The sequence below is a fragment of the Scophthalmus maximus genome, chromosome 7, assembly GCF_022379125.1.
Source record: "Scophthalmus maximus strain ysfricsl-2021 chromosome 7, ASM2237912v1, whole genome shotgun sequence".
Classification (NCBI taxonomy): domain Eukaryota; kingdom Metazoa; phylum Chordata; class Actinopteri; order Pleuronectiformes; family Scophthalmidae; genus Scophthalmus; species Scophthalmus maximus.
The window spans coordinates 11,770,622-11,796,570 of record NC_061521.1 but is presented as its reverse complement, the minus strand read 5'-3'; the positions used below and the strand labels follow the sequence as shown (position 1 = coordinate 11,796,570).

Below are 25,949 nucleotides of genomic sequence, written 5' to 3'. Positions count from 1 at the left end.
AGATTGTTGTTGGGTGTGAAGCAGACACGTGTGAAGACCATCACTCTGTCCTGCTGCAGTACAGAAAGGACGCAAGGTAAGAAAAACAATGAGAGGCCCTGAGAAGACTTTACATTTTTAAACATTGTGTGCAAATAGGAATCTCCTTGCTTACAGGTTTCAGCGTAAAACTGGATAACGTGTCATTATTGCCTCCTAGTGGCCAAATACATTGCAGGTTTAAGGGAACCTTTTCACACAGTTATAAAAAAAAATACCTGTAATATATTGTGCATGATAGGGCTCATATTATTATTTGATGACCTTACAACAGTTAACTGCCATGATGGAAATACATGAACCATTTATTAATAAGCTTTTGTCTTTCTAATCTTCATAGACCAATCAGAGCAAGTGGTGCTATAAAATGATCTAATCAGTGCTGAATATCAGACTCAAAAGCAATAGCTTTACTCTGTGTCCACCAAGATTATTATACTTTTAACTTTATTAACAGTTTAAAATTGTTTGTAGGATGCATATTACATGGACTCTTTTCCATTAGGTCTGATTCGTGGCAACTGGTACAGTCAGAGTGCCTCCCCTCGTCAGTCAACAACGTGGGCTGCTCTCCCTTCCAGTTCCACGAGTCCACAATCTACAGTCCGGTCAACAGCTCAGCGTGGAACAGGGTCACTGTCCAGCTGCCAGACCACGTCTCCTCAGGGTACTCCTTCGTCAGCAGTGCAACACATCAGCACTCTTGTCTCATTATTGTTCTGTCTCCCTTCATATGTTTACACACACGTGCAGAATAGTGAGCAACTTGCCGTCTGTTGTATGTTTTCCAGGGCAACCCAGTTTCGCTGGATTCAAAAGGAGGGAACAGGAGAGCGGCAGAGCTGGGGAGTGGACCATGTTTACATAGGAGAGGCCTGCCTGGGGCTCTGCAGTGGCCACGGCTACTGTACAAGTGGAGTGGTCTGCATCTGTGATGAGGGATACCATGGTGGGTCACAAACACCTTATTACATCCAAACTGCTAAATATGTACACACTTCTTTATCCTTCACACTGTTCAGGAAGGACCTTTTAGGTGTCATCACACATGGTCTCGCAGTGTTAATGCTCCTCTTTTACAGTGAGTGTTAATCTTGATAACCTTTGGCGTCCTGAACAGGTGATGACTGCTCCCTCTCCAGCAGTGACCTGCCCAGCTCCATCAAGGACAACTTTGAGTCTGGCAGTGTGTCCCAGGAGAGCTGGCAGCTGATCCAGGGTGGTGGAGTAGGCAGCGGCTGTGGGCAGCTGTCACCACACGCCCACGGGGACTCGCTCTACTTCAATGGCTGTAAGATGAGGCAGGCAGTTACTAAACCGCTGGACCTCACGAGAGCCAGGTACAGGTACTACCAAAACATACTGCACACAAACCAATTTAGTGAACGTACACCTACCGAACTCATAGCTGTGACAAGTGGATCTGTAGTATCATGATCTGTATTAACAAACTATGATGTTTTTTATGTTTTTAACCTCTCCTTTTCCTCCCTTCTCCGTCTCCCTGCAGTAAGATCATGTTTGTGCTGCAGATCGGCAGTGTGGCACAGACAGACAGCTGTAACATCGCTCTGGATCAGGCTGACACAGTCGACAGAGCCGTGCTGCTGCAGTACAGCGTCAACAACGGAGTCAGCTGGCATGTCATCGCCCAGCACCAGCCCAAAGACTTCATAAAGGCCCAGAGAGTCTCCTACAATATTCCACTGTGAGTGAGGCACACAAAAAACCAAATCCGAAATGCTGAACTCAGGGCAAACGATTGATAAAGCCTAGTACTGTATAACCAGTCTGATATACTTCATTAAGCTGCTTTGAAGCTACACCGGTATAATCATTGACATGTGCGTTGACCTTTGCTGACCCTACAACGTTTCCATGATCTCTCCAGAGAGGCGAGGGTCAAAGGGGTGATGCTGCGATGGTGGCAGCCACGTCACGACGGTGCAGGACACGACCAGTGGGCGTTGGACCATGTGGAAGTAGTTCTGTGAGTACCCAATTCCCAGCCAGCCCCCGGCCCCCCCCAGACTGGCCCCCAACAGAGCCCCGATCAGCCCCTGTCTCTACCTCTGCCCCAGCCTCACCTGTAATAAAACAAAAAAAAACAATCCCTCTACTCAAACACACAAACTCCGAGGTGCTGTATACACACAAAAACACTGCAGACACATCCACGTGTGTGCTGCTTACCACCTACAACAAACACTCCCAGCATTCACTTGTTTTAAATGGTCGTCACGGCTGCTGACGTCAGGCAAGCGGAGTAAAAAAAAATGTCTGCAGTGTGCTTTGCTGTGAAGGGTTCTGTTTGTGAATGCCTGTTCTGTGTATGACAGATCAACCCCTGCGGTCAAGTCGTCATATTTTCAGTGTCTTGCAGATCCCGTACGTCTCTGTTCAATACCAAACAGTCTTAAAAGGATGTGATCATACTAGTAACTTTAAAAATCTAAAAAGATTTAGTCGAATTAAGCAGCTGAAGTCTTAAAATACAGTGTTTCACCCATTATAAGGCAGAGAGCGCTGAGTTCATATACATTGAGGAGGCTCCAGATCTCTGAGGATGAGTCTTTGTTCTACTGTTGAGTCAGTGTTAATAGTCTTAATGTGGTATGTTTGTGTTGTGTTTTTTTACATTTTAACATCCGTTTCATGCAAAAGCTCTGCGACATTTCTTTCCAGGGGTAATACATCCATTGGTTCTTTCTCTCTTTCTTTTCTGAACTCAATTTTAGTTTGCAACCTGTGTTAGTTTACATTTTCTCCACGTGGAAGTCAGTTCCAATTTTCAAATAGAGCTTTAAAGTTCCGTAGGGCACTGAAGATATGAAATTGACCTCAGCTAGCATATATACGTCACATGGCAATATCATCAAGCATTTTGAATGCATTTTCCTGCATGTTGCTCGTGGGTATCGGAGCCCTCTGATGCAGGTGCTGATTGTTCATTTGGATGATGTGTACCCAATGCATTTCAAATGCTGCATACAAACAGTCATGTGCGGCTCATGTTTTCATGTACAGTTGCACACACACACACACACACAAACACACTTTAACACACACACTCATGCCTAACCTGAGCTGTCCCTGGTCTCCGCGGCCGCGCCCCGTCCCGCTCCCTCCCTCGCACTCGCTGCACGGTTTTCAACAGTGTCTGCTGAAAAGAGTGATCCTCACACTTTGCTCTGTTGTTTATTTCTCTCTGTTCACCACTCCTCCGCTTCCTTCACACACGCTCCTCCTCTCACTCCGACACCTGCTCAATCTTTTCCTTTGCCCCCCCCCCCCCCGGCCGCTTGATGTCACCGATGTGTTTGATCCCGTGGTCATGCTCCCTCCTCTGCTTGTGCCGCAATGTATCCTACCTCTACGTCCTCCTCGTCCTCCTTCTTCCCCCTTCCTTTCTTTCTTCCTTTTATCTTTCCTTCCCTAAATCTCTTTCCCTATTTTCTTTTCCCATTCTGTAATACAACGGATGCATTACTGCTGTATATCTTGCTCTCTTTCTTCACCTCCCCTTGTTTCTTTCTCATCCTCACTTTTTCTATCACTCATCTACTCTTCTGCTTTCCTTCATTTTCTCTTTTTTCCCATCATTGTCCATCTCCTCCCACTAACTCTCACTTCTCTTTGAACCTCTGACTTTCTTTCTACCTCTTCTCTCTCTCCTCCCGTCTCACTCTGGGCCCCCCGCCTCCCCAGGCCGGGGCTCCCACCCCCCCAGACCTTTCTGCGAGACAGCAGTCCCCTCCTCCTGCCTCCCCCCTCTCGCGCTCTAACCTCTGCTCTCTTCTGTATTCTGCTCCCTCTGGCATGGCTGTAGTGTCAGGTAAGTCATCCGCCTCTTCCCGAATGCGGCCCCCTCACTCACCCTCCTCCCAACCCCTTTCTTCTCCCCGTTACACTGCGCACACCCTCCCCCCACAGTTTCACGGACATACCCCCTCCTCATTTTCGCCACAGTCATCTCCATGCCCACGCCTCAACTCCAGCACCAGGCGGGTCAACAAGCAGACCAGCTTCTCCTCCAGGTGGAGGCTCGCTGATAAAATCATCCAACACACGTCTGAAGAGACAAAACTCACAACACGACAATTTAGATTTTGACAGGTGGTGGCCATTTTTTTTATTTAGCAATTTCCTTTCAAACGTTTTAACTCACATTCACCAGATTAAGACAAAATCCCAATAAATGGCTTTGATTTTGATTGTGCAGTTGACACAGTCCTTCAATTTACATATACAAATGTCACTGGTTCTGTGTTTGTGTGTATATGTGTGAGGTAATCCATCGCTATACCTGTTTCTGTTTGTTTGGTTCTGGCTGCTGTATCTGCTACACACTGCTCCAGTGTTTATTTGTCCTAGCTGCCACTGTGCAAGCCAACACAAACAATTCAGTGATCCTGTTTGAAAGAAAGAAATACTGCTTATGGGTCCAGGATTTATCTCCCTCCTATGGTGGCCCTGAAGTGCAAATCAATCACAACGGCAAATCCCAAAACATGCTGGCAAATAAGAAATCACAAGGACAAATATGAAAAACTACAACACAAATTCAATGACGGCAAATTAAAAGAAACAACAGCAATTAAGAAAAAAACAACATTAAATAAGAAAAAAACAACAGTAAATAAGAAAAAAACAATGGTATATCAAAAAAAAATAACGACAAATTAGAAAGCATAATGACAATTAACAAAACACAACAACAAATTAAAGGACACAAGGACAATTAAAACACAACAGCAAAACATTCATTTGATTTTCCGTCGTGCTTTCCGATTTTCCGCCTTGATTTTGCTCTTCAGGGCCACCGTACCCTCGAGCCGGATTACAAAAGGGTTTTTCTTTCTGTAACCCATTCGTATAGCAAGATCAGCTTCAATGCATCTCACAGCATTCATCACATGTGGCCAACAGGCTAACAGCCTCCATCCAGCTGCTTGTATGGCTTTGTGGACCAACCGTTGTGACAGCTCTGCATTCCTTCTCCACTCATGTCTGTCCGTCTGTCTGAGGACGACAGCACATGACCCTGAGCCAGCAGCTCCTCCACCACGTCCCTCTGACTCACACGCCCTCAAACACAGCACTTTACCAGCCATCCCTCCCATCCACCTCCACAGCTCCACCTCCATCACACACACACACACACACACCATCGCCTTCCCCTCCACCCCACCCCTCCTGATCCCCCTGCTTCGCAGAGGCCCCTGCCTGCCCTGGCTGCACACCTGGCTCACTGGCACCGCCCTGCTGGATGGAAGAGGCAATGAACAGGCTAAGCAAGGGCGATCTTCCGCAGCTTTTTCTGTGTCTCTCTCTAGTTTCAAAAGCTCCCCTTCTTTGCTCACAACCCTGCACCTTCTTCGGTCACCTCTCCCCCCCCCCCCCCCCCCCCAGTGATGGCTGTTTACTCTGACCTCAAACACAGAGTTTCCCCCCTCGAGTTTCTGTGAGCGGATGTCTGTAAACTCTGTGTCCCGTGTCTTGTCCTGTGACATATGGTCCGCCATTGGATACGTGTAGCTAGTCCTATACCGCCATGTCCACTGTCCATCTGCTTCTCATTCGTGCAGCACGTAAAGAAGTCGAGTTGTGTAGAGTAGCGCCACCCATCCTCCGAGTGTTTGAGGTTATGGCTGAGATGTGATTTTATAATTGCCAGCATGCACCTGGATGAAAGAGAATACAAAGGCTACACTCGTATGATCATGTGTTCGCGTGCATGGATCAGTGTGTGTTGCATGGGGATTTGTGGATCCTTTTCGTGGCCTGTTCTCGGTCACTGACGCTCACACCCTTCCTCCTCTTTCCCTCCCTCTTTTACCGTCTTTTTGTCCCTACAGCACCCGCAAACAAAACTACATGATGAACTTTGCCAGACAGACCGGCGTGCGTCACTACTACAGCCGCAAGAGGCGGGCACTGCGGCAGCGTGCCTGAACCCAACCGGAGGGGGATTTTGCTCTCTGACCTGCCAAGCACACATCGACCCGCCAAACCCCCCCCGCATCCTTTCTCTCCCGACGACACATCGCCCTGTCGAATCACGTCCACCGGTGGATTCCAGTCAGCCTTAGACTTCCCTGGCCCATCTCCCCCTGCCCTCTGCCACAACCACGGGCCGTCCCGTCAGTTTTACGCCAGCCAATCAAGGCCTTCCCAACCACACGGGTCGGCGGGAATGAAACTCTGAAGGACAGAGTGAAGAGGCCATTTTGTTAACTTTTTTTTTTTCCTGGACGGTCAGAGGTTTCTAGTTGTTTTCGATTTGTTGCTGCGGCTCCTCTGATTCCTGTTCCCTCCCCTCTGGCTCACCTCCTCATCACTCCCCGTCCTTCTCCTCACCCTGCTTTTCCTACCACACTGTGAAATCGAGACATGATATATCACTGCTGAACTGACCAGCCAATTGGAGAGTTGCCTCCCAGCTCCACTGAGCCGCTGGGAGGGGGAAAGGGGGGAGGACTCCACTGCCGCCAACCAGTACGTCAGGAGAAAGACCATGATGATGATGATGATGTTGACCATTAAGAGGAACAACGGTGACAAAGAAGAAGAAAAAAAAAAGTACTGTGTTTTCTTGCTGTTCTGTGTGTCTGTGGGTTCTTTTTGTGATGAGTTGACTGTGGTGTTCTGTTCATTTGTTTGTTCGTTTTCTACTAATTCATATGCTTTTAAGAGGCGGGGGGGGGGGGGGGGGGGGGGGGGGGGCGCTGGGTTCTGTTTCCTTTTCCTCGTTCACCTGAGATGGATGTGGACCCGGGTGGGGAAAAAGCCCGGCCTCCACGGCAAGGAGGAAGCGAAAGAAAGATTTGCACGATGGGGAAAGGAGAAAATAAGAAGAAGAAAAAAAATTGAAAGACTGAACAATGACATTTTTTTTTTTTTATCTTTTTTTTTTTTTTTATATGTTGGTTCCCGAAAATACAGATATTTATGGTAAATGGTTCTTCACGTAACCTATTTAAGATGCACTGTGCGTGAAATCTGTATGTTATTTTTTAGTGTTAAGTTATTAGGCAGTTGAGTCAGGCTCTCAGACTGCATCATCTCCCCTCCTACTTCTCTTCCCTCTTCTCTTGTAAGGTTTCCCCCTTTTCCTTTCCCCTCTCCCTCTCTCTCTCCCTCTCTCTCTCTCTCTCTGCTGATTTCTGATACCTGGAGGTGAGGCTCTGTTAGTGTTGTTTTTTGAAGTCTGTGTAATATGGACCCTCTGCCCTCAGTGTAACTCCAGTATAGCAATCTCCTGTATATATATGTATATCCACTATGGGGAGACCCAGCAGCCTTATAAAAGGGAAATAAAGAACTGTCCAAACCTCATACTGTACACGTTGCTTCAGCTACTCTGTCTGTCATTATTAAAGATGAGCCTGGTATTTGTCTACACACTTTCCTTATTGACAACGAGCCTCACGATACTCTCCAGCCCATTGAATCCCACCTGTCGGCGACTATTATCACTCAGCTGTGGATTAATATACATTTGATGAACTAGTGTACTTACAGTTCCAGGATGATGAATGTGGGACTGACTAAGTAAATTGGTGCCGTTGTTTATTGTGATAAAAAAAAGAAACATGTCCGTGTATCTAGCTGACATGTTTTTAGCAGTGTTCGGGAAAAGAAAAGAATAAGTTATGTCAACATATGGAAACAAACTCAGTTGATTTGAGGTTTTCATGAGATGTGATGACAAGAAAACTACTAAATTGCGACCCTCGTCTGGTGTGTGAGAGAACTGCAGCTCACTGAATAGGAGTTAAAATATTTATTTAGAGACTTCCACAAATAAAAACAGATACAAGTCACTGAGAATATAAAACAATTGTTGACGTCTGCCCTCACCTAGGTGCACACCTCGGGGTCAGACAGGACCGCCACCGCACGCTTTCTGCAGGCCTTCATCATTACCTCATGCTGAGGCTGCAGACATCGCTTGTGTTCGACACATTTACACATCGTCAACCTTGACATTGAATGAAAGATGCTCCTAACAGGGGCTCGTCGGGAGTCTGTGGTCACAAGTTGCCGGCCATCACAGCCACAGTTATTAGTGTGAGCGTGATGGCGAGGAGGCCGGCGGTGACGAGCGGGCAGGAGTTGCAGTACGGCCCGTCGCAGCACGCGTAGCTCATGGTGTAGACGGTCCCTCTGAATCGGAGTTTGTGCACCTGGCTGCAGTCCTTCTTGGCCATGCAGCCCCGAGCCGCCAGGGCGCTGTGATTGCCGTAGCGTCCGTCCGCCTTGAAGCACAGCTCATCGGGAGGGCACTCCGTCACAATGAGCTCGACCTTCCTCCCCTTCTCTCGGACGGGGCTGTAGTAGCAACGCAGGTTGTCACACTGCGCCGAGGGGAGCAGGAGGTAGAACCACAACGCAGACACACGCAGCGACTGGAACACGTTCAGCCTGCAAGAAGGAAAAGAGGCGTGTGCTGTTTTACCGGCAGGATCCAATATTGTAGTGAGGAAATAAAAGTGAGGGTCAAGGTCAAGACACCTTGCATCGCACAACTTGATCAAACTAACATCAAGTCACATCACTAAAGTTATATATATATCAGACTTGACCAAGCTCATCCAGAGTCACAAAATAATTGATATGGTTATTGTCATCGGTCATGTTCTGTGACTAAATGAAAATCATTGAGTGAGGAAAGTTTGGTGATTGACGTTTCGGAGCTTTGCACAAGTGTAAAGGATTTCTACTGATTGTCACATTCAAAGCGTTTAACGCTGCAATGGCAGAAACGTAGATCAAGTTCACAACTTGGGGGGGAAAAAAAAAAAAAAAGAACTCACGATGACTCACCTGCACATTTTAAAATCCAGCAAAACCCACTCAAACTCTTCTCCAGATCAAGTCCCCACTGACCACACCTGTTCCATATATACAGACCGACCACAACGGCATCTGACTCGTGCGCGTGTGTTTGCTTTTTATTGAGCTGCATTCACTCATCTCCAGCATTTGTTTGTTTTAAATACGCCAGGGATGAGGAGGAGTTACAAGTTCAAAAAAAGAAGCATAATCACACAAAACATTTGACACATACATTTGACAGGGATACCAGCCATCACAGTACAAACATTTGACCACATGTTGGTTTCCTTTGAGGGCCTTTTGAGGCTAAGTGCTTGTGCCTAACAGGCCTCTCCTCTCCGCAGTCTCCCCGTCATGCAGTGGCAGGTAATGTGGTGGTGGTCCGCAGTGACGTGTGATTTGCACACGAGTCCCAAGGCGGCTCTCTGAGAACATCAGTGAGGTCTGTGTGATCCGTTTTGTCTTTATTCATCCCCAGAAGCTTCTTCAGGCTGGCGTCAGACTTCGGCGGGCCGTTACATTTGTCCTCGCAGCAGCAGGCGTGGCTGACGTTGTACTCCACGCCCCTGTGGGACACGATTTCACGGGAGCCGCAGAGTTCGCCGTCCACGCAGCCCTGAGCGGACAGCATGTGGACGGAGCCGTAGCGGGCCGTGGAGCTGGAGCAGCGCTGCTCGGGCAGACACTGGCTGGTGAAGTTGCCGCACGACTTGCCCTTGTGCCGCAGAGGACAGTAGAGACACAGCAGGCTGTCCAGGGTCCGAGCTGGGACGACCAGAGCTGTGGCCAACAAGACGGAGGCCAGGAACCAGTGTGGTCCCGGCTGACGGGCGCCCAGTCTGATGTAGAACGATACAGAATTGGAAACACGCTCTCGTGTGAGTCTTCACACTCATTAATTATTATTGTGTCGGTGTGTTGTTCACCTGTCCTTTCTTTGTGATCCCATCTTCCCCGTGCGCGTGTGTGTGTGTGTGTGTGGAAGCCTCCAGGAAGTGTGGAGCTGTGATGACCTGTGACCCCTGAGCAGAGCTGATTACCAAGCAGACACAGGTGTGACTGTGAAGCTGGTTATTTTTTCTCCATCAGTCATTTTAGAAATGTGCAAACAGCAAAAAAATGAAATCGTCATTTAAACTTTTCAGTTTATTGCCTGAAAATGTATATTTGCCTTCTGCTCCAAACACTTAGCACAGTCTTAAAAACACAAAACAATACAGATTGTCCAAATGAGACACAGGACAGGGTTACAGTGCCCCCTACTGTCTGATGGGCTGCATGTCATCAAGGAACAAATAATAATTCAACTGGTGGGTGGCTTATCCATTTGATCATCAGTATGTCTTTTCCTACTGGATCTTCTACAGTTTTCATATTCATTTGCTGTAAAAGTTTGTCCTCAAGATACTTAATATACTTAATCCAGTCCACATTCGTTTTGACATCTGCAATACAAAATATAAAAAGAAGAACTTCTTCCTCCAATTGGACACCTTCTTCCTTCATTTCTTCTCTTTTCTCTTCAAGTTCTATAATCCGGTGAAAAGGACAGCGTTCCCTTCTTGTACAGAGGTTCCTGTGACGAAAAACAAAATGACACTTTCATGTATGATAGAACATTTTTGTTGCATGCGTTCAGTAAAGTTTTGAGCGGTTTGCTTACAGCCAGCTCCTCGTCCTCGTCCTCCCTGTCATCATCCCTCCAGTCGTCCTCTTCTGCGGGGTCGTAGGTGTACAGGGGGATGAGCCTGTGACGTAGCTCATCTAACCTGAGGCGAAACGGTCCAACAAGAAACCAAATGGTGACGGGACATGAAAGGCCGAGACGGATCAGAACAAGGCCGCTTAAATCACGATAAGCCTGCTCACCTTGCTTTCCTCCTGATGTACACGGCCTGCGGACAAGTCACACAACACACAATACATGAACACCGAGCCCACGAGGCAGTCACGTGCAATGACAACCAGAGAAACACAGAACGGCTCTTACCACCGCCACTGCACATCCAACCAGTGTGAGGAGCAGGAGAGGGACGAGCACGCCGTAAGCTGGAAATCCAGGAGTGGGGTTTACGGGTGAAATGTTTGGAGTGGTGTCGTTGAAATGCATCGCTCCCTGCTCCATTTGCTCCCTCATCCCTGCTGCAGCACGCCCCTCCGCTCCGAGCACCTCAGCCGACACCTCTGTGAGACATTCAGGGGATTGCCGTTGTTGTCATTCTCGGTAAAAAGGCCACAATGGGGTTTATCAACCACAGGGAGACTCCCAGAGAGTCCAACAAGCACACGGCTCACTGTGAGATCTGTAATCCAAGAGGCCGCATCTCGTGTTTCAATGAACTAAAATAAAAAGTAATCAAATCACTGCACTGGTGTGTGCAACATTCCTCGTCCAGCCCAATGGTGTGATTGTTAGATCTTACCTTCTGTATCACATGGGGAGTTTCCCAACGCACGTTGCCCTCATCTTCCTTTCCGGTCACAGGAGACACATTTACAGAAACACAGAGCTCACGGCGCCCGACCTGCTCAATGACATTCCTGAGCGAGGAGGAGATGTGATGTGGTCGAACCGTATAGATCTGTCTATGAAATGCAAAGGATATTAACCTTCCATTAAAAGCAGATTACTTTGAACACATCCAAATGCTGACAAGTTTCCACTATGAGTGATAAATCAACATTGATACGTTTAGGGAGTTCCTTTAATAAAGGCCAACATTAAACAAAAGAGAAAAAAAAGAAGAAAAAAACCCCCACAATTCAAATGTACCTGGACAATTTTGAAATTTTAACATCATGTTACCTGATGTTTAAAATAAGTTGAACTCGGTTTTTCTCCCCAACCAAAACATACACATGTATATGACTCACGTGTAGTAATCTGTGTCCTCCAGCAGAGGGAACATGTGATCATGGGCTGCAGGAGTGGGAGGGGAGTGGGAGGGGTGAGGACACAGGTGAGGTCCTTTCTAAATGTTGTACTGGTCTGACTTGCTGAGCCTGGTTCCAAGACAAGCGCTCACGTTGCTGGTACAGGATGTCGGAGCCCAGTGAACCGAGCTCTCGTGGTAAGTTTCCAAACCAAAATATTAATCCAGGTATTTTGTACTAATCTTAACATGTGAATGTGTGAGTTTTAGAAAGATGCAGAGTTTATTCAATATATATATATATATATATATATATATATATATATATATATATTCAATCAGTCTTGGTTTTGGTTTAGACGGAACTAAAATGTAATCTTTAGGTTGTGTTAAAGTGACATTGAAGCTTCAAGGCTTAAGAAGTGTGTCATGTTTCACTTTACACAAGTTTAACAAAGTGTTGCCATAACCTTAGTGGCGCGCTCCGGTAGATTTCCTGTTCAGATTTGAAAGGTTGTTAATCATTAGACAAGTCCTAAACCCTCTGTCGTAAAAACAGCTCACTTGTCCCGCCTGCGGGATCATACGTGACCGGGACTGGTTAATATGAATGGGAATTTGAATAAAAACAATTGAATTCTTATTTTTTTCATGATGCGGTGAAGTGACGAACTGAGAGAGTGAACATCTGGGTCCAGAGGGAGTCCTTCCCTACAATGTGATGGATCGCCCTGACAGAGGAAATGGAGCAGTGCAGACCCACGACGCTGACCTCCCCGTGCCTTTGACGGAGGATCTACAGGGAGCGCACATTTACGAGGAGCTCGAAGGCATCCCAGAAAATGCTGGGGCGCATGTGCACGAGAGCTCCTTTGCTGGGTTCACTCTCCAATCAGAACCTCAAGCAGGACCCCCGGCCCGTGTCGGCGCTGGGGTCACCCACACGAACGGGCCTCCCCCTCCACCCAGGAGGCCTTGTTTGCCAGGCAGACGGGCCCATGAAGCCCCTCCTGTTCCCCCCAGGACACGGGTCCCCCTCAGAAAGCAGTTTTCGTGTGACCTCACTGGGCCTGCTCAGAAGCTGAGTCGTTCCAGGACAGAAATAGACACGGATGTGAGTATGTGAGACGAAAAAAAAGAAAAAATGGACCCAAATTAGAGGTGGTCAGATCCGAGCAGAGGCCCCGGGTGTACAGTTTGTCCTTTGTTTCATCACATCAGGAACCGTGGTCCATCAGACTGATAGACGCTCCGCAGGGCAGCACCAGGAGGCTGTCTTCCTTTTGTCGAGCAACTTCCGAGTAAGAGCGGAATACCGCGCCAACATGTTTGGATTGGTTCCACTTTCACATCGGCAAACCTGTTTGTCTTTTCCGTCTCTGGCAGGCTGATGGCCCGGTACGGACACACGGACAGTGTTCATAACTCCGGTGTGGTGTGGGGTCGATTGTCACAAATCCACCCTGCACTGCTGCAGCAGGTGGAGGTGACGGTCAGCGTGGCCCTGGGGTGGGACAATCACCAGCTCCCCTTCCCCACCGCCGGTAAGACACTCATTTACTACCCCCCCCCCACCCACCCTCAGTCACTCAGAGCTACTTACAATAAAAGCAGTCTGTCTAAGCCCAGAGAGAATGAAGAGTAGAAGTCTAGTTACATCTGCATATCTGGCAGTAACAGGGGTATATATATATATATATATATATATGTATATATTTATATTTGTGTGGGTATGATTTGTGTGTGTTGAATCTTACGTCATGTCACTTGTTCTCTGAAAATCTGAAAATGTAAATCAGGAAAAGAATCCTTGATTGGAGAAGGCTGTGCAGAGCCGCTGCAGAGTGTTTGTTGTCTTTGTTCCGTGGTTGTCCTGCACGACAGTATCTTTCCTGAGATGTTGGCAGAGGTGTGTGGACTCTGAACTCGACTCGCCTTTCATCCAGTCGACAGGACGGTGAAGAGTCTGATCGATGAGATCGTCCGGCTGCTGGAACTCCACCCCGCCACGAGCGGGCATCACGTTCTGAAACTGTGCGACTCCGAGGAGTACCTCCGAAAGTAAGGAGTGGACGGTGATTTATCTTTGAGCCTTGATGCTCGAGTGCGTGATGCTTTTTGAACCCGCAACATGGTTTGGTTCTCTGGTCCCTCTCCAGTGAGGAGCTGCTGGGCATGCATGACACTATTCAGATCTACTCCAAGTTCAAACTCGTGGTCCCGCTCCGACTGCTCCACGTGAACAGCCTCCAACACCGACTGGCCAGGGGGGTAAGTCAGTTCAAACTCCGGCTCTGTTCCCACTGCAGTGCAGATCATTGACCAAGGAGGAGTGGCCTGTCTTCAGTCTTGAAATGCGGCCTTCACAAGCACCTTTTTTTTTTTTACCGTCAGGGCCACTGTAGCTGTAGAAACCCCCCTCCCTCCCAAGTTCATGACTTTGTTCTGTTTACACATAACGAGAATGGAACAGATGTAGGTGTGTGCCGAGATTTATAGTCCTAAAAACAAACAAAAATTCCCCTGCCATTTATTGATTTCACATGCTTTATATATGGTGAATGGATTGTATTTATAAAGAGTCTTATCGATCAAGTGCTTTCCTGTACAAATCACATTCAACCATTCACACACATTCACATACATTCATACACTGCCGGAAGAGCTGTCAGAAGCAACTAAGGGTTATGTGTCTTGCCCAAGGACACTTCGGCATGACGGGGGAGGTGGGGATCGAACCGCCGACGTTCTGCTTAGTGGACGAGCATCTCTGCCTCCTGAGCCCCAGCCGCCCATAATCCCCAAGATTCTATATTTATTCAAAACCACTAGATGAGAACTGCCACAATCCCACGAAGCGATCAGTATTTTAAACTCGTGTTTTGTCTCTAAGGAAGCCGACGACAGGTCGCCGTGCCAACTGTACCAGTTCCTCCGTCCCGCCTGTGTCTTCGACACCTGCAGGTAAGACGACAGGCACTCCCCCATCGGCTGGTTCCACTGACAATGACAGTTCAGTGGGTTGTGCGTCATCTGTTTGTAGAAAACATTACACTTGGCTTCCTTCCACTATGTGTGTGTGTGTGTGTGTGTGTGTGTGCGTGTGTTTAACCTTTCCTCCCGTCTCAGGTTGAGCCTGCAGGATGTGCTCAGTGGATACAACAGAGAGGTGACAGAGCTAATGAAAACTAAGGTCAGTAAGGTCACATTTACAGTTACCACTCTCACACACACATATGCCTCAGTCATGGGTTTAATTGTTGCGTCTGATCTGGTCACATCTACAGTCTGGGGTGAACATTAATGTGCTCGTGGACCACGTTTACACCATCAGCAATCTTCTGTGCGGATTCTCGTGTGTGGAGTTGGAGGACGTCATCAGCTGGCTCAACAGACTCGGCCCCTCACATTTGGTAGGATGTGACATACACATATATGAAGGGTTACATGAAGTGATGTCATGCGCAGAAATCCTATCAGCTCTTATACTTGTAATGATAGTAAACTTTTAGTTGCAGATGATGGAATAGCTTTCAATAAGACTAAAATGAATCAAATTTATAATTGGGTTTTAAGAAGTAATTTGAAAGATGTGACGGATTCTGCAAACATCAGATCCTTTCCTCCCGTCTCAGGTTGGAGAGCGAAGATATTGTGACACTACAATGCACCAAAAATGTAGAAGAAAACAATAGCTCCTCATTCCACTGATCAACTGATTTCCTTTTCTTTTTTGCAGAGTCATGATGAGACTGAAAGTGGTGAGTAGCTGTTATTGCCACATAATGGTGTGGCGTTGGTTTGTTCGTGTGTGTGTGTGTGTGTGTGTGTGTGTGTGTGTGTGTGTGTGTGTGTGTGTGTGTGTGTGTGTGTGTGTGTGTGTGTGTTTGTGTTTATTTGATAGTGACTGTAACGCTACAGAATTGGAGAGAAAGATAGGTATACAACAAAGGTCCCCGCCAGAATCTAACCGGGGCCGTTAGCCATTAAGGTCCAAGCCTTAACCACTGGGTCACCAGACGGCACCATGCTCAGCTATTTTTAGTTTTGCTGCAGTATGTTTTTTCACTGTTGTCATAAGTGAAATCTACAACTAACTATGGAGCGTTTGTATTTGGACAAGAAACAGCAGGCGCTGAAGTGCAATGCGAAGATAGTCAGAGTAAATTTATCTCTGTTGGAAAATATATTGAAGATATATTTCAGTGTGTGCTGTTTCTGAACAGACAACGATAACTCCTAATTAACTGTGTAGCACCATATATTTACCGTCTGAATTCCGAGTGTGAAATATGCAACCATAACAACAACTCACGAGAGAAAGAGAGAAGTCTCACACAGCATGTGGAGTTCTCTCTTCAGACAATCCCACGATGCAATGCTACATGAAGAAATGACACCTGTCAATGATGACACTGAGTAATGATGATTTATGAGACTGAAATCTCAATTTAGTGCCCACTATAGTTTACTATACGACCACTATCACCCCTCATGCTGATCCTTAAACAGATAATGACATCATAATATAAGTATGTCTTCGTCACAGTCTTCATTACAGCCTAATAAGGAAACTTGTATCAGTTTGGCGTCTTAACATTCTGATTCCATCGGTGTACTGAACTCCAGCGGTGATCATGCTCCGCGGGGCGCTGCTCAAAGTGCTGCAGACCTTCTTCGACAACTTCCAGTCAGGCTTCAGGGGTCAGGAGGTCACTGCCAACCTGCAAACCCGCGACGTCGAGTACAACAATGAAATCTGCCAGTTCAACACCGCTGCTCTCTACAAACTGCCGCTCGCCTGGCTGGACACGTACGTGTGCATCTGTGGTCGCGTTCAACCACACGGACTTTGACTTGTGCGTGTGCGTGTACACAAGGGCGGACACAGTCCATGTTCATTTTAGGTTTCTGTGTCATTTTCTCTTTGTTTTCAGTTACGAGTACTTCTCTGTTTCCTGTGAGCTGACGTGCGGAGGAGTGAAAATCTGCGACACTGGCGTTTCTGAAAATATCAGCACCGCCCTGAGATTTGGAAACAAGATCCAGTGCAACCGCATGTGAGAGCAAAATCTCAATGGAAGTCTGTGGAAGTCATGTTCAACTTCCCTATTTTGTTCAAATGAGCATATCGGTATAATGTGATTGATATGAAAGGTAAAGTGGATTCAACGGTTGTCTACTGTCCTTGCATCTTACACCTGGTCTGCTGTGCCCTCGTGTGTGTGCGCATGAGAAATATTCTACATCACATCGTTTCTTTCTAATACAAATTTGAGGGCAACAGTCAGAAATCGTAAAAGTCGAGCAAAGAGAAGGACAAAGATTTGGACACGACGTTCTTAGATGACTGTGCAAGAAAACGAAGCAGACTCGAGGCCCGTGTGTGTATTTGTGTGACTTCAGGATGGTGTTCCCCGTCCGAGTGAAGGAGCTGCCATATGAGAGCATGCTGACATTTCACCTCAAAGGCTCGAAGAAAGGAAAGAGCCCGGAGCTTTTAGGCTGGGCAGTTCTCCCTCTTTACAGCCACAGGTATGTCGCCCACAACAGAGTTTACACCTCTCTATGTCGTGATTTGTCTGCATTTTATTGGCTGATTCAAGGGGAGCAAGAGATTTCAGGTGGTTCCAGTGGTGTTCCACATCTCCAAAGGTTGGGGGTTTGACCACTGTATCAAAGTGGCAGTGGTCCGACTGTAACTTGGGAAGATGCCCACCTGATTTGTCGAACAAGGACAGCTCTTTATTAACCTCGGATAGAGAAGAATTGAGCACAGAATTAGGCCTTCAGATTTTGCAAACCGCCACCTTTCTGTGGCCAGAGCAAGCAAAAGCTATTTCTGGGCACCTGACTACAATTTTAAGTCAGACTTATGTTATTTTTAAGATCGTCTCTGTTCATCCTCTGTGTCCCGTTGAATGCTGTCATTTTTTTCCATATCCCCGCCCCTGGTTTGTTACACACATATAAAGATCCTCATGACACTCACAGAAGACAGTATACAGATGTTTCCACCGAGTGAAGAGCTCACCACATGGGAAGCAAAACTAAGCAGTCACTGTTATTGGACATAATGTATTTTTTTTATTTACACAATAATGTGTGCCCTCTGTGTGTGGAGGACTTTTGTGACAGGGACCGTCCTGCTCGGCGTGTCCACGCTGGTGGGGATGCCGGCCCCTCCCTCCCCTGCCCTGTTCGACAGCCACACGCAACCCGTCGGAGTCCTACTGCAGGTTGGTACCCCCTGATCGACTCCGCCCCCTGTTGACCGAAAAACACACCAACGGCGCCACGTCACCCGCTGAGCCGTTCTCCCTCCCCATCGTTCCCCAGCTCGAGTTCCAGAGACAGTTCAAGTGGACGCATCAGAGGCCTGTCGCCCTCCGCGGCTCAGTCGTGTTCACTGAGCCTTGCGAGGAACTGCAAGGGAGAATGCTGGAAGTCTCCAAGAAGCACTGCCTCTGTTTGTGAGTGGACGAAGATAACACAGCATATTTGGAGCAACTGTAAATACATATGTGCATACGTATCGCTATCTATATCCCTAATGCCATAGCATCTCCTTTCTCAGTCTCACAGAAAACGAGAAGACTTTCCTCTGGGCGAAGCGTCACTGTGGCGACAAGGGGAGTACTTTCCTCCACCTGTTGCTGGGCGGAGTCCGCCTGTGGCTCCCTGAGTACTTGACGGAAATCTATACCGTTTTGGACAATTGGCCCATTCAGCTCCCCGAGGAGGCGCTCTTCCTGCTCGGTGACAGGTCGGTTACACGGGGTTCACACACCAACGTACACAGTACATGGAAACAGGCTTGGTTTGTTGTTTAACTGAAAATCACAGAGCTGAAAGAAGTCAAGGCAAGAAAAGAATGAGAAGTGTGTGTGTGTGTGTGTGTGTGCCTGGAAACGAATCTAGTAAATAGAAATACGCAAACATATGTCTAAGAGCACAGAGAAATGAAGCCAAACAAAGCGTACGGAATGACCGATGAAGAGTGATTCACCTGAAGGATGATGATGTGTTCGGTCTACAGGCTGCAACTGTCTCAATAAAAGGCTGAAAGACGGAACAAGAAAAACAATACAGAAAAGGAAGTTCAGCCTTTGGAGAAGGTGCTGACCAAACACGACGATCTCCTGTGTTTACACCACTTTAGCTCATTTCTAGAATCCTACTCAGATGACAATTTAGACCCTGCCATCGTGTATGACGATGTCAGCTCTGACATCCTTTTGATACAATTTGAATTCAATGATTACTTGTAATGGTCTCAATTTGAGATGGTTTCGTGGGGACAGTGAGTCCAACAGGACAAGAAGACCTGTGACACGTCCGTGATCACAACCACGGTTCAGACATCCATCAGTCTTCATGCGTCTTTTCCAGTTTTCACGACCAGACCGTGCGGAGAGCTGCGGTCCAGTACTTTGAACAGATACCCGATGGGGAACTCGAGGTGTTTCTGCCACAGCTGGTCCAGGTGAGCACACTGTCAGACACTCTGAGGGCCGAGAAATACTTTGTCTACTGCAGATCTTCATAAGTTCATATTTCCGCGCTGGACCAAACCAGTATTTGTAGTACAGGTGGCGCACTGTCCAGCCCTCAGTGGTGTGATGTATGTCGTGTGTGATCAGTCATCCTGTCCTGCAGGCTCTGAAGAGCGAGTGGGAGTTGGACGGACCTCTGGTGATGCTGCTGTTGGAGAGATCCCTGAAGAGCATACGAATCGCCCAGCAACTCTACTGGTGAGTCGGAAAAGCGTTTTTCAGTTTCCCTCAATATTAACATAAGGACCACTTAATGCGAAACCGTATCAAAACCGTTGCTTTTGTGTTATTTTGTGTGTTTTCACGCTCTGTTTGTTTCACTGCCGTATTATTTACAGTAAAGCCTTACCATGTGCTGGTGTTTCCCATGCTGGCAGGCTGCTGGATGATGCCCACAGCGACCCCTTCTACCAGAGTTGGCACAGTAAGATTCAGGCCGCCCTGCGTCACTGTTGTGGCCAGAAACTGAGGCAGGAGCTGGAGCGCCAAACCCACCTGGTGTCCATGCTCGTACAGGTGGCCGACAAGGTCCGCACTGCTGACAAGGCTCGACGCAAGGTCTGCAAACGGATCTCCGTATTCACTCACTCACTGGCTCATGATGCTCCATTGTCTGTGACTGTGCAAAGTTTGACATATGTAGTACTGGAACATGTACAGCAGTGTCAGAAAGGAGGATGCTGTACAAGTTACGTCTTGGACAGTGTCTCTCGCCCACTCCTCGACCTGCTGGCCAATCACGGGGGGCACATTCAGGAATAGACTCGCTCCACCGAAGATGCACCGCACAGAGCCACAGGAAGTGGAAGTCATTCCTGCCTGTGGTCATCACACTTTAGAACTCCCTCCTCGGACTGTCAATCACTCTGAGTCAACAGTTCTGGATTCAGACTATACATTATGACAATTTATCCACTCCTGTTATTTAATGACTTGTAAATGTTGTGTAGTAATCACCACTTTGGTTATATGATGCACAGAATGCTGATATTGTTACATACTAATCATTATTTACATGCGCTTATTTATATTTTCTGATTATGTTTATCATAGTTTTAGGTCTGTGTATATTTTCTATTCTTAGTTGGAACAACTGTTACCAAAACCCAATTTCCCCTGAGGAGCAATAAAGTATTTCTCATTCTGATTCTGTAAATTACAGGTGTGGTGTAATCCCAGAAAGGTTTAGGCCAAATGCATGACACAGATATGTATGAATGCATTTTGTGTTTTGCTTTTTTCTTCTCATTTTAATGCAGAATGTTCTCGTTTGTCTGCAGAATGTTTTGAACGCAGAAAAGTGCAAGATTGGTAACTTCTTCAAAGATGGGATCAGCTGTTGCCTCCCACTGGATCCTGCAGTCCGTGTGAAGGCAGTGGACTTGGATGTAAGACCGTTACACAACACAGTACACCTATACATCATTACACTTGTATACACAGCATTGTAGCAATTCTAGAGGAGTGTTTAGTTCCTGTGATATGTCACTTACAGGCCTGTAAGTTCTACAACTCCAATGCTGCTCCTCTGGGGATCACATTCGTCTGTACTGACCCTCTGGCCAAGAATGTCAGTGTCATCTGCAAGGTTGGTAATGGTCTTTTTATCTCCCCTGTCAGCGCTGGAGAATAGATCGGTAGTAATGTGGTGCTTAATTGGTCCAGGTTGCCTTTCTTCTCTTTCCCTTCAAGGAAAAATAAAATTCATGTTCAGTAACTGCACAGCTTGCACATACTGACACTTGCAACATGGTGCTCAAGTCGAAGAGGAGGATTTTTTAGTAATTAGTTTTCATCACTGGGTCCAATGTGTTGTTCAGACAGGAGATAACCTGCGTCAGGACATGCTGATGCTTCAGATCGTCCGTGCGATGGACAATGTGTGGCTCCAGGAGGGGCTGGACATGCAAATGATCACCTACAGGTGTCTTTCTACAGGCCCAGCTCAGGGTCCGTTTGATTGTTTTTGTTTTTGTATTTTATATTAGTATTTCTATCGTCCTATATCTCTGTGGCTGTGAATGAATGGTTTTATCCCCCGTGTTGTGGCTGTCAGGTCTGGTGGAAGTGGTTCCAGAGGCGGTGACCCTGGGCAAGATTCAGCAGGAATGGGGCCTGGGCGGGACCTGGCGTGAGGACACACTGGAGAAATGGTTCCACATGTTGAACAAAACTCAGGAGGACTATGAAAAGGTTAAGACCATTTCAAACTCTTCGTTATTTCATTCTTAACTTTACACGTGACTGTGCTCTTGAGTATTCTGTCTGCTATTCCCACTGTGTCCATGCAGGCTGTGATGAACTTCATCCACTCGTGCGCAGGGTGGTGCGTGGCCACGTTCATCCTGGGGATCTGCGATCGCCACAACGACAACATCATGTTGAAACACAGCGGACACATGTTCCACATTGACTTCGGCAAGATCATGGGCAACGCGCAGAAGTTTGGGAACTTTAAAAGGCAAGTCGACAAGAAGGCAGGCAGCGTTTTGCAAGGAGGAAAGACGTTGAGAGAGTTACAAACAGAATGTGTAAAGTCAAAGTATATAATGTGAATTGACAAGAAGCGTCTCCCGCTCTCTGTTGCGATGATAGGGACCGCTCACCCTTCATCTTTACATCTGAGATGCAGCACTTCATCACAGACGGGGGGCAGAAGCCCCAGCGCTTGCATCGCTTCGTGGAGCTCTGCTGTGAAGCTTACAACATAATCCGAAGGCGCTCGGCACTGATACTCAGCTTGTTGGAGCTGGTGAGACCTTTTCTGAATAACACCGCAGTAACAGTGTCGTAGCTATATCTGAGAGCGGACCATATGATAGATAACACCCTCTCATTCATGGTGTGTATGTGGTGTCCAGATGCTACGTGCAGGATTGCCGGAGCTGAAGGACTCTAATGACCTGCAGTATGTCCAGAACAACCTCAGACCCCACGACACCGACCTGGAGGCCACATCCTACTTTACCAAGTAATACGTTCTTCAAAATAACTCCTATTTCATTTCTGCTGTTGTATCAATCAGACATTGATTCCGAGTGTTTACAATCCTCCCGACGCAGGAAGATCAAAGAGAGCATGGGCTGCGTTGCCGTGAAGTTTAACTTCCTGACGCACAGCATGGCTCAAGGGAAGAAACAAGAGCCACTAACCAGCGACGGCATCCCCACTCCCAGCACCAACATCCAAGAAGCCGTCATCCAGGGATACACCGTCAAGGGGAAAGATGTGGTGAGGCGGGACATTGCTCCTAGAGCTTTAATAACTCAAGACAGTTGGTTCCTGTTTTCAGTTTCACGAGACGTGACTAAGAGATTCAGCCTGATGCCCCACTGAGATTTATGTCTGGTGACCAGGGGAGCTGATGAATCACCTGCAACTCACTGACTGTGTGTGTGTGTGTGTGTGTGTGTGTGTGTGTGTGTGTGTGTGTGTGTGTGTGTGTGTGTGTGTGTGTGTGTGTGTGTGTGTGTGTGTGTGTGTGTGTGTGTGTGTGTGTGTGTGTGTGTGTGTGTGTGTGTGTGTGTGTGTGTGGGAAATTCTCCTGCAGCCTAATGAGATCATTTGTTTTGTTTGATTTGCAGATTTACAACCTCCGAGTGACCATTCACGATGGTTTCCTGACCAGTGAGAAGACATTTGGGCAGTTTGAGCTGATCCATAAGAAGCTGCGGAAATTCACCATTGAATCCATGCTGCCTCAGTAAGTGAAGAAGAAGAAAAAAAAAACATCCACATACAGTAATAACACAGTATGATTCAAGTCTTCACTCCTTCTCCCTCGAAAGGTTTCCGAGCTGGTATAATTTATCATTCACCCCGGCCAGGAAGATGTCTCTGCTGAATAAATACCTGAAGCAGCTTTTCCAGGGACCATGCAAGGGAGTAAGTTCCCTCTTGTACTGCTGCTCTCTATCACTGGTTGATTTCTCTCTGGGACCTCTTCTTCACATCTGGCTCTGACTTGTCAACCTCCCTCCTTCCCCTGCAGAATGAATTTGTGTGCAGTTTGTTCCTGGACGGCCCCAGCATTGTCCAAGAGACTGGGGCTACAGGTAAATGCTGCTCTCCGATAGAAAAGTAGAAATACAATTAAAGATTTCATGCTGAAGGCGATATTTCTGAATGTGAAATTCCGTTCCCCATGGCATACCTGTATACGCTATGCTACCCTTTCCTGGCACTGATGCACTGATCTGTCGCAGGAGCCCGTCCTCAGATCCAGCTGTACATTACCTACACCAACTGTAAGCTCTCAGTCCTCGTAAAACACCTGAAGAACATTGTGAGTTTCCGTCACACTCGCAATGTTTGGAGCATTGAACAAGAAGAAAGCAAACCATATTGAATCTGTTCTCTCTCAGATATACGTCACAGTGTGCACTCTTTTCTCTTTACAACAGAAGCAGGCAAACGGCTCCAACCCTGACGCCTACGTGGTGATGCGTCTGAGACCGGACCCCCAGCAGCGCTCCAAGAGGAAGACAAAGGTGGTCCGCAACAACGACAACCCCACCTTCAATGAACTGGTACGTCACCATCTCTGCGACCTTTCCTATATGGCTAATGTCGCCCCTCCTCTGCTTTTTACGGAGACATCCTCCATATTAACGTAAAAGGTGATAAAATAAGGGATTTTTCTTTTCCTCTTGAGATGATGTGCTGTCACTCAAAGTGCGACAAACTCCATCTGACTAATGTGTGTAGTGTTCACTTTGAGCGTGAGCTCTGCCTGCGACGGCGTTAAATCCGGCAGACTCTGACCCGTAGCCTCCCACACACTTGACAGCATCTTACCACCCTTTCATGTCGCGTGTTTTATGTGAAGCTCAAATGAATTTGGGGTGGTGGTGGGGAGGGGGTTTCAGATAAAAGCCAAAGAGTGAAGACCGCATGCAGAGCTGAGTTGATAACTTAGATATCTGCTTCCTGTTTACAGCTGGAGTACGCCTTTGTCCCGCTGCTCTACGGGATGGTGCTGGAAGTAACAGTGAAGAGCAAGAAGACTTTCGTGGCCGCGAGCAACATCAGACTGGACACCGAGCTGCTTGACAAGGAAACGTGGTTCCTCCTTGGCAACTGTGCAGTCTGACATCAGAGCACTGCGCGCCTGCGGCCAGCAGGGGGCGTGGCCACACTGAGGGACAGAATCCATTCAGAGATATTTTTTCAGACTGTTGAAATGAGGGAAATTCACCTACAGAGGAGGAACTATGCACTTACACTTTTACCTATTTATCAGATGCAACTCGACCTCCCTCCTGAGCCAAACACACTGGCAGTGGATGGGGCGTCTGGATGGCGTTACAAAGCTGAGTCACAAGACTCGAGGGAAGAGACTGTTTACTATGTGGAGCATCATTTACCGTTTTTTTTGTTGTTGTTTTTTAAAAAAAATTTTTTTTTAAATGTCTGACTGTTTAGATGCAGTCTTGGTGATGGATGAAGGAAAGAGACCATTACCTTTGTTGTCATACTTGCACTTTCACTCGTACTTACATCTAGTTTTCGTATGTGAGTCAAAGCGTCTCTTGTAAAGGTGACGCGGCACCGTCTGCCGCTGCCTGCCCGTTTCCTGCCCAGGTTCAACGTGTTTGTCTCTTTAGGACGTGTCAACTGGATGTCCTTGGCCGGTGAAATTGGAGGCGGGAGGCGGGAGGGTGAGGACGGGAGGACGGGGGTGTGGAGAGTGTGTGAGCAGGATGACAACTCTGCCTCTCTGGCCTGAGGGGTCGAGTTTACCCTCTACCCCTCTCTCCAGCCTTTGTCTTATCCACCAGTGGCGTCACGACACAGTCATGCAAGTGCATGCACAAACATGCAAAGGAAGACACTCACATGACTACACAAATAGTGCTAAATTTCACCTACACACACACACGCACGCACGCACGCACACACACACACACACACACACACACACACACACACACACACACACACACACACACACACACACACACACACACACACACACACACACCCATTAAAGGCTAAGGCAGGTCTAAATGCCATCCTCCTCCATTCAGGTCTGCTGGCCCGTACTCTCCTCCGCCTCTTTCACAGGACTCGGTGATGAACAAGGACAGAAATAGACTTCCTTACTCTGGATGAAGTTCAATAATGTATACGTCCGTGAACCATATTTATATTTTTCCCTGTTGAGTCTCTCACAGGGAGGCAGGCCTGGAGGAAAACGCTGGCTGCTTCTCTTTCATAGTAATGCTCATGGAGTATGACTGTATCCTGGCACGACTCATCAACTTCAGCCTTAATATAAGATTCACACGTATTGTTTTGGAACGGATGATTAATCCAGAAACACCACGTGTTTCGCGTGTGATCAACTCCTCCACCATAATTGCACTTGCATCCATTATTAAAGCTGTAATAAGAATCTAATGTGCTACTCCAGAGACTTACTCTTCGTTAGTGTCTGTTTTGCGCTGTTGGAATCCGGTGTTTCCCTCTGCGGAGAAAGACATGTATTTTCTCACAATAAAACTGGTATTCGTATCTGAGGAAATTATGCTTTTGATTTATTTATATATTTTTGTTTTTGTTGTTGCTGCATCAAACCACGCTCCCTTTATCGCTGTGTGTGTGTGTGTGTGTGTGTGTGTGTGTGTGTGTGTGTGTG

At 47.2% G+C, this 25,949-nt stretch overlaps 4 protein-coding genes across 10 annotated transcripts in view; 2 read left to right on the top strand and 2 right to left on the bottom strand.

The window, feature by feature from the left end:
* Positions 1–6,752, top strand: part of reln (reelin) — an 87,866-nt gene extending 81,114 nt beyond the window's left edge. The window contains exons 58-65 of one of the 5 annotated variants that reach the window (XM_035642294.2): positions 3–76; positions 545–706; positions 831–988; positions 1,160–1,379; positions 1,550–1,747; positions 1,931–2,029; positions 3,869–3,874; positions 5,898–6,752. In XM_035642294.2, the coding sequence (XP_035498187.2) occupies positions 3–76; positions 545–706; positions 831–988; positions 1,160–1,379; positions 1,550–1,747; positions 1,931–2,029; positions 3,869–3,874; positions 5,898–5,994 (1,014 nt within the window). In that variant the 3' untranslated portion in view covers positions 5,995–6,752. Of the gene's footprint in view, positions 1–2; positions 77–544; positions 707–830; positions 989–1,159; positions 1,386–1,549; positions 1,748–1,930; positions 2,030–3,747; positions 3,875–5,897 lie in introns of those variants that run through there. The other 4 variants (XM_035642292.2, XM_035642293.2, XM_035642295.2 and 1 more) reach the window with 4 other exon arrangements.
* Positions 6,753–7,829: 1,077 nt separating this feature from the next.
* bncr (bouncer) lies at positions 7,830–9,248 on the bottom strand. Its single transcript, XM_035642637.2, has 2 exons — positions 9,113–9,248; positions 7,830–8,466 (listed from the first exon to the last, which is right to left on the bottom strand). Coding segments are annotated over exons 1-2 (393 nt in total). The 5' UTR covers positions 9,115–9,248; the 3' UTR covers positions 7,830–8,075.
* On the bottom strand, positions 8,958–11,438 carry LOC118315383 (protein Bouncer-like). 3 transcript variants are annotated; one of them, XM_047333312.1, is made up of 6 exons: positions 11,304–11,438; positions 10,871–11,064; positions 10,750–10,775; positions 10,544–10,649; positions 9,807–10,456; positions 8,958–9,719 (listed from the first exon to the last, which is right to left on the bottom strand). In XM_047333312.1, exons 5-6 carry the CDS (start codon positions 9,827–9,829, stop codon positions 9,233–9,235), a joined length of 510 nt encoding a protein of 169 aa, XP_047189268.1. In that variant the 5' UTR covers positions 9,830–10,456; positions 10,544–10,649; positions 10,750–10,775; positions 10,871–11,064; positions 11,304–11,438; the 3' UTR covers positions 8,958–9,232. The 3 variants fall into 3 exon arrangements, with proteins under 3 accessions (XP_047189268.1, XP_047189267.1, XP_035498528.1); XM_047333311.1 differs by lacking the exon at positions 11,304–11,438 and having other exon boundaries at positions 10,871–11,285; XM_035642635.2 differs by lacking the exon at positions 11,304–11,438 and having other exon boundaries at positions 10,544–10,775; positions 10,871–11,285.
* Positions 11,439–11,840: 402 nt separating this feature from the next.
* pik3c2g (phosphatidylinositol-4-phosphate 3-kinase catalytic subunit type 2 gamma) lies at positions 11,841–25,830 on the top strand. Its single transcript, XM_035642633.2, has 33 exons — positions 11,841–11,951; positions 12,419–12,867; positions 12,975–13,054; positions 13,140–13,297; positions 13,700–13,814; positions 13,913–14,024; positions 14,647–14,717; positions 14,883–14,946; positions 15,041–15,166; positions 15,493–15,514; positions 16,383–16,566; positions 16,691–16,813; positions 17,160–17,288; positions 17,878–17,992; positions 18,093–18,226; positions 18,331–18,519; positions 19,146–19,239; positions 19,413–19,507; positions 19,687–19,867; positions 20,590–20,697; positions 20,805–20,897; positions 21,130–21,259; positions 21,366–21,502; positions 21,601–21,770; positions 21,905–22,061; positions 22,171–22,280; positions 22,372–22,540; positions 22,894–23,012; positions 23,098–23,194; positions 23,301–23,364; positions 23,515–23,594; positions 23,713–23,838; positions 24,249–25,830. Exons 2-33 carry the CDS (start codon positions 12,475–12,477, stop codon positions 24,399–24,401), a joined length of 4,098 nt encoding a protein of 1,365 aa, XP_035498526.2. The 5' UTR covers positions 11,841–11,951; positions 12,419–12,474; the 3' UTR covers positions 24,402–25,830.
* Positions 25,831–25,949: the final 119 nt, after the last annotated feature.